The sequence below is a fragment of the Montipora foliosa genome, chromosome 11 (genome assembly GCF_036669935.1).
Source record: "Montipora foliosa isolate CH-2021 chromosome 11, ASM3666993v2, whole genome shotgun sequence".
Classification (NCBI taxonomy): domain Eukaryota; kingdom Metazoa; phylum Cnidaria; class Anthozoa; order Scleractinia; family Acroporidae; genus Montipora; species Montipora foliosa.
This window is the reverse complement of record NC_090879.1, coordinates 31,601,963-31,609,462: the sequence shown is the minus strand read 5'-3', so window position 1 is coordinate 31,609,462 and position 7,500 is coordinate 31,601,963. Positions and strand designations below refer to the sequence as shown.

Here is a 7,500-nt window from a genome sequence, read left to right as displayed (position 1 = left end):
GCTCTCTTTTGTGGGAATTTCACTGGTAAAGTAGTGCAACTTGATAAATTTCTCTTCAATTTGGGCTTTTTCCTTGACGAATCCTTAGCACTTGTTCGTGGGTGGAAAGCGTTTCTCAAATTCCGAAATTTATTTTATCGAGTGTTGTACGACAATTTTCTGCTTATGTTATAAAACGACATTTTTTTCGGCTTTAGAATATTGCCCAGGTGTCGCCCTTTACGAAGCCACAACTCAAACAGTTTTAGCTCCGATTCAGTTCAATTACAGTGTGTTTCACAAAACTTTTGACAAACATATTCCGAAGTTTGTTTGAAATTCCTGAAGTTCGCTACAATTTTGGCAATTTCATTACGCAGTTGTTATTCAAATTGTGAACTTAGAAACTTCACCACGAACTTCGTTGGGAAGTTAAGGAGTTTGTCGCGAGAGAAGTTCGCACCGTTCGGTGTAAATTTCTCGGAATTTTCTTAGAAGTTGTGGTTACGTTAATTGCGAATTACTGGTTTTAAAATGAGTTATAAAAGGCTGAAAACTGAATATTCCCAGATGTCACCCGACACCTGCCTAAAAATAGAATACAATTTCTGTCGTGTGAACTTCTACGCATGGTTGCTTGCAAGTATTTTACAGTTAAATCTATCAGAGATAAAAAGAAACCCTATTTTCAGGACATACATCATTCTGGAAATAGCGCAAGAAACAAAACATTTCAATGTCATGTTGTTCAACTTTTGTCTTTACATTTCTAGTGTAAACCTGCTACGAGTCGCGCCATCTGTCTGTAATGTGAAGTCCCGGCTCCGTACCTCTCAAATAATTTACGTTTAAGAAGTAAACATCAAAAAATTAGTCTTGCTTGGATGAGAAATTTTTTCACTTTGTTTAAATTCATTTGTAGTTATATTACCAATCCAACTACACCGAATGATGTGAACTTTGCTCGCGACGAACTTCGCAACTTCCCAACGAAATTCGATATGAAATTCACAACTTCGTTTCGAAGTTCACAATTTGATTGACAATTACGTAATGAAATTGCCAAGTTCGTAGCGAACTTTGGGAATTTCAAACAAACTTTGAAAATCGTTTGTTTGTCAAACGTTTTGTGAAACGCACTGTAACACAGTTCGATGTACAAAACGATGTCGGCGTTTTTGAATTGGTTGACGTGTTTTGATTTTATACCATGCTCTGTCTAAACACTACTTTCAACTTTGATGGAAGATTACAAATGTAAAAACGCAATATAGCAAATTCAGGTAAAAATTTATATCAAAATCGATTGCTTCAAAAAAGTTCAGAAAAAATTTAAAATCCCCCTTAAACCTCTAGAATAGGACTACCTGTTTTTGGTTTAACAGCCTAACGAAACGTTTCAAACAAAATAATACTGTTTTGGATTCAAAACTACATTCAAGGAGCATTAAGATGATGTTCATTTCATTCTCATAGCATAAATACTAGCGAAATAAGAACGTTTTAAGAAACTGACACCTCGAACCTATGACGAGACCTTAAGAAAGGATGATGGCTGCAGCAGCGAAAATGTCACTTCAAAATATAAAGGAAAGAAAAAGGAACCTTATTTAAGTGTCTAGTAGTTCTAGCACTGGAGCACTAATTGGGGACACTGTAAACAGAAATTAACAATTGACACAAATCATCATGTGAAGTGCTTGTTTTCAACCCCATATGAACCATGTGAGCGTTAGCCCTGCTAATGGAAATAGGCCCACACAAGGACAGAGAAAAACTCTGATCAGGGTGGGAATTGAACCCACGACCTTCGGGTTCGATCACCACTGCTCTACCGACTGAGCTAGAAGATCAGACGGGGGTAAGCTGTGGGAACTGAAGATGTTATAGTCACGGCAATGAACATGTACAAACGTAACCCTTCCTAACCTATAACTGGACTGGTGTCAGAGGTTTGAAGTAAAGAAAAAGAATGAACGATGTGCTCGCGTCGTCGTCAAAACGTTGTTTCGCGGAGTACGACCATTTTTCTTTTTATTTGTTATTAGGATCAAAGTTGAATCTTCTTATTCTTCGGGCTCGATTTTCGTGCGTATGCGTCAGGTTCCTTTATCATTCAAATCTTCTCTTGGTTGTGACAATCCAAGTAGCTAGGCCTCGATTGTGGACGTATCAGTTGTTCACTTGGCGAATTTAAGTTTTAGAAACGACTTATCCAGGCCTGGTAACTTTCGTTTTTTCTTGTAAAAAAAATCGATTAGTAAAACATAAATAAGCTTTTCCTTGCCTTATATTTTAACCAACGGTCAATCGGCTTACCATTTTTCTCACCTTGTTCGCAGAGCCCGGAAATCAAAATTAAAATTAGGAAATCAAAATCGGCATACGGAACTAGAGGAATGAGAAGGGAAAGCACTTCCCCTCCCCCTCCCCCCTCCGTCCCTTCCAGGGACGCAATCTATTGTGGCCCAGTTACTTTCCCGGGAATTAACCAAGCAAATTTCTGTTTTTCAACTTTGGTGTCATTTTTTTCAGACCCAAGATTGTCGTAGGTATTGTTATCCTTTTACTGTTGGTTGGTTTGGGAGTATTCCTCGTTTGGTATTTCACACAAGAAGACGAAAGCGCAGACAAAAGCGCAGACAAAAGCGCAGACAAAAGCGCAGACGAAAGCGCAGGGGGGCCATACCACAAGCATGCAGTTGCTACCGACACCAAGATGTGTTCAGATATTGGAAACGATACCCTTAATGCCGGTGGCTCGGCCGTGGATGCAGCGATCGCTGCCATGTTTTGCCTTGGAGTCATAAACATGCACTCTTCCGGAATCGGTGGCGGTGGAGTAATGCTAATCTACAACCGTTCCGCAAGACAAGCAAGCGTGATTGACTTTAGAGAGACCGCGCCGGCAACTGTGGCTAACTTTACACCTAACGCTACTGGAGTCGAGGAATCTAGATTTGGTTTGTACAAATCCTTTAAAAGCACCACTTTTAGAACTACAATCGCTTTAACAAATTCTTGGACACCTTCAATAACACTCCCAAAAATCGCTTCGATTAATGTTTAAAGGTGTATCTGATATTTTATAATTCTTCTCCTAGCGGCCTTCCATGTGCTTCCCCTACACCACCCCACGCAATGTTGAAACCAACTCCTGCTTTCCAGATCCTTTCCGGGTTTCAAATGAACATTGAAAGGGAAAGGGGTGGGATGCGTTGCCTGTGAAACCGCTCATACATTATTGACTTCATTGTCCCAAGAATTTTGTCTAGGACTAAAGTTGTCAATGCTGTTTTAAATTGAATGCCTAAAGTAATTTTGAGATTTCTTATTTTTGCACGACTCAACTTGAAGGTCGGATGAAAGATCTTGTGCTGTATTCTAACTTCTATCTCGCACCGGTTACTTTACTGTCACTTACAGCGGGCTGCATATATTCCGTTTGCGTTCTGATTGGCTCGTTTGATCGTCGTAGGTTTTCGGTCGGTTATCGGTTGTCGATCATCGTCGTTGGTTGTGATTGGCCAATTTTAATTACACTGGTTTTGGTAAATATCCTTGGCTTGCACCTGACGTCATTGGCGGCCATGTTGGCATACTGAACAATAGCAAAAAAGTCTTTTGAGAATTTGGCTCTGTTATTAGGGACTTAGACCAGGACAACTGCAACGTCAACAAAAACGTCACTCCAAAATATAACTTAGCGCTGTCGAAAGTGTTTCGCGATTATTTCGTTTTGTTCACCAGTTTTAAAATACGGGCGGACTATCCTATAACTGTATCGATTTTAAAGCAAATGAAAGGTTCATTGTTATATGCTCACATTGTCGTCAAAACCTAAGGTTTGGTGGAGGGTGTGAATGGGGTTAACCGACTAGCGACAAAGGGCTGGAAAATATTACTGACTACCGACAAAACTAGACCCTCCGTGGGGTACACTGGGTTGCCTGTGGTACGTGCAGTGTTCCAGGCAATCTTTTTCAAGTTGGTGGGTCATTAAGACCATTTATTACATGGCTTGTGTTTGTAGCCGATATAACGCACGCTCTGATTGGCTAATTGTGACTGAATTGTAGAGCATTATGAAGTCATTAAGGGGTCACCCAGAAGTCATACCAGCAGAGGCCCTTTGGATCACAGGTCCTCACACGTTCGTACGACGAAACAGATCCTTTTCTGAGGTTAAAAACCTGGCAACCGGCCTATTAATTTTAACTCTCTTTGCTACTTTACCAACCGCGAGAAAACCGCGGTAAATTACCCATCGCCAAAAAATGTTTTTTTTTCTTAAAAAATAACTGCTAAAAATAAAGATTTTTTAACGATCTATCCGTGGATACTTTTTTCATAATTTAATATTCTGTCAAAATCTGTCAAAACACAAAAATAGCAACGCACGCAACAAATTTAGTCGCATTTACCGCTTCGTCGAATTTCCATGCTTGACACAGGAACTTTTAGTTATTGTGAAAATCTTTCTGTATTCGTTAGCAATCACCCTTTGAGAGAAATCGACCGGTCTGCGAATATTTTGAGTTTTTTACAATGGGATGTCAAAAGGCCAAACGGATGTTATGCATAATCGGGCGATCAAGTTGCGCGTGTGATCCGTTGTAAATATTTTTTCACAAAATGTTCCCGAATCGTCAAGTATCACCACAGAAGACAAGGACATCATTCTAAAAGCTTATTCTACGGAAAAAGTTGGTTCTAGAGGTAATTTTGAGAGTGACGGCAGACGGTAAATACAAACTCACAAGGCATGGTATATTTAATTAAGTTAACAGAACAGAAAGACGCCAACCTCATTTTGACACGAAAATGCTTTAGTATTGCCATAAAAACTATTCAGTTACGCTCGCATATTACAAAACATGATGAATTCATTAAGGCCACCGGTACCTTTTCCAGCGAAATATTTTTTGAAACAAACAACATATTTGCTATTAGAGGCAATCTTTCTTTCAAAAAATTCCTGGCTGTCAAATTTCATGTTATTTTTACCTGAAGACTGCAGAGAACAGAGATCACTGATCCACTTAAGGTGTTCGATTCCTTCTCTGTCTTTGTTGAACCCATAAGTTACCAGAGAATTTTCCATTTGGTTTCAGTGTTCTACATAACAGCACACTTGTTAAAATATCAGAAATAGAGCTGACTTCGATTTCGGCTCGACGGGCGATAGTTGTTGTCGAAGTCCATTACTCCTCGCTTTTATGATTTTCACCCCCTGTCTTATTTATCCAAGTGAAGTTCCATTCTTGAGCTCCATACGGGTATATTTTGTTTAAAGATGCACTAAAACGCCAACCGCGTTACCACGACTTTCGACGCCATTGCAGGTTTAATAATTAAACGTTTTCCTGTGTGCACCAGGGAAATCTACGTATTACCCCAGCCCCCTCAAACCTAGCAAAGTACGCAGAGAAGACTCTATGCACAAAGACACTACTTAGCAGGGGAGTGACAGGCCAGACTTTTCCCGACACGGAAAAAAAAAAATTAACAAAACGACGAAATCAAACACAGATTCCGACTGGGTTTGCCATACTGGCAACCCAGTAACGAGGGAAAAATTACCGACTAGCGACAAAAAAATTAACTGGGATTTACCGACAACCGACAAAGGTCGAAAATTTTAACCGACAACCAACATGTGGACCCCCCATTCAGACCCTCTTGGTGATTTCACGTTGTTGTTTTGTGAAATACAGCAAAAAATGCACGGAAAGTCGTGCTGCACGTGCAGCACGAGTATTTTTCCTTTTTTAACCAATCATATTCTTGCTTTGTGGCGTTGCCGTAGCCGTCGTGCTCGCTTAAGCCTGGTTTTCACTAGCGACGCAAGCATATAAGCACAAGCAACACACGCAGGCGCATTTACTTGTTGTTAATTAGTGTCTATTAATCGAACAAAAGGCTGTAATAAACAACAAGCTACTGAGTTTGCGTATGCTTCTTGTGCTTACGCTTGCGCTCGTGTCGCTAGTGAAAACCAGGCTTTAAACTACCAACTATGCAAAACGTGAGCTACATTTTACTTTTGTTTTGTACACCAACAAGGCCGTCAAACCACGAGGAGATATATTCTTTCGACGGTAATCGGGGATGCACTAGTTCGGATGCTCTACCACTGAGCTATAGGAGATGTTCGGAAAAATCAGAATGCTCCTTTGCAGGAGTCGAACTTACGATCTTCCGATTACTAGTTCGGATGCTCTACCACTGAACTATAGGGGATGATCGGAAAAAGCCGAGTGCTTCTTTGCAGGAGTCAAACCTACCCCCTCTTTCATCCCAGTGCGATAAGTAAGTCCCAAACCTAACTGAAAAAAAGAAAATCGCAAACAATTTAAATTTAGTTTGATTTGTGAACACCTTCATAAACAACAATGAAATGTTGTTAAGGTACAAAGTAAAATTTATAAATATTTAAGAAAAGTAGGTACCTTTTGGGGCAGGGTTTGAGATGTGATGTGACTCCTAACCAATTATTTTACCTTCCTTTTTGTTGATGGCGTTTGACATATTCCTTGTTGCTTATTCGTTGCCTGTTCGCTTTACGGTAATATACATATTTACTCTCTTTTCAGCGGAATCTCATAATTGTAGAAGCAGAGATTTTTTTTAGAACAAAAGTACTTTCTGTTGATACAGTCTCGCGCCTAACTGGTGAATATTTCTGTGGACAAACTTTTCTCTCTTTCCTAGGCGGTCTTGCTATTGCTGTCCTTGGTGAAGTGCGTGGTATGTACGAGGCTCATAAAAAGTACGGCAGGTTGCCATGGAGAAAGCTAGTCGAACCTTCAATTAGATTGGCCCGTGAAGGATTCGAAATAAGCGCCGCGGTTGCTGATGCATTGAATAATACTGACAGAATTTTGGAGCATATTAAAAATGATCCTGGATTGAGGTACGAGAACCTTATGTGATCTTAATGGAAAAGTAACTTCATCGATACAAGAAGATCATCAACTCGATTCGTCGTCTTACAATGTGAGAGGTCACTTTTCGTGCATATCGTTGAATTTGATGCAAACAAACAAGTAATGGTAATAAGACTGATTGGAGTCCAATTTGTATGTGTAATCAAATGGCGACGAGTGAAATTAGGAAATAATTTTACGCGCGTCTTGTCAAAATTCTGATAATTTCCCGAGCCTAAAGGCTCGGGAAATTATCAGAATTTTGACAAGACGCGCGTGAAATTATTTCCTAATTTCACGAGAAAACCATTTGATTACCCTTTAATATCATGGCTGACAAATTACGCTTACAACCGTAAATCGCTCGAGTACTTCATCCAACTGCTCGGGAAGAATCATCTCCAGGTTTTTCTCAAGGCTATTTTCGTCACACCACTGCTCCAAAACCCTCGCCCAGTTAGTTGTGCTCTTTAACGTATTTAAATTTTCTGCCGCTTCTTTTAATTTCGTAACTTCTTCACTGATGGTCACTGTCTTAAATCTCGACGCCATCTTGGCTCTGATTGAGAAGAGATGTTACCATGGCAATTTT

General features: G+C 39.9%; 1 protein-coding gene across 2 annotated transcripts in view; it reads left to right on the top strand.

Moving 5' to 3' along the window:
• LOC137974677 (glutathione hydrolase 1 proenzyme-like) overlaps window positions 1–7,500 on the top strand; it is a 35,504-nt gene that overhangs the window by 771 nt on the left and 27,233 nt on the right. For both annotated transcript variants that reach the window (XM_068821615.1, XM_068821614.1), the window contains exons 2-3: window positions 2,515–2,942; window positions 6,694–6,895. In XM_068821615.1, the coding sequence (XP_068677716.1) occupies window positions 2,515–2,942; window positions 6,694–6,895 (630 nt within the window). The remainder of the gene's footprint in view (window positions 1–2,514; window positions 2,943–6,693; window positions 6,896–7,500) is intronic.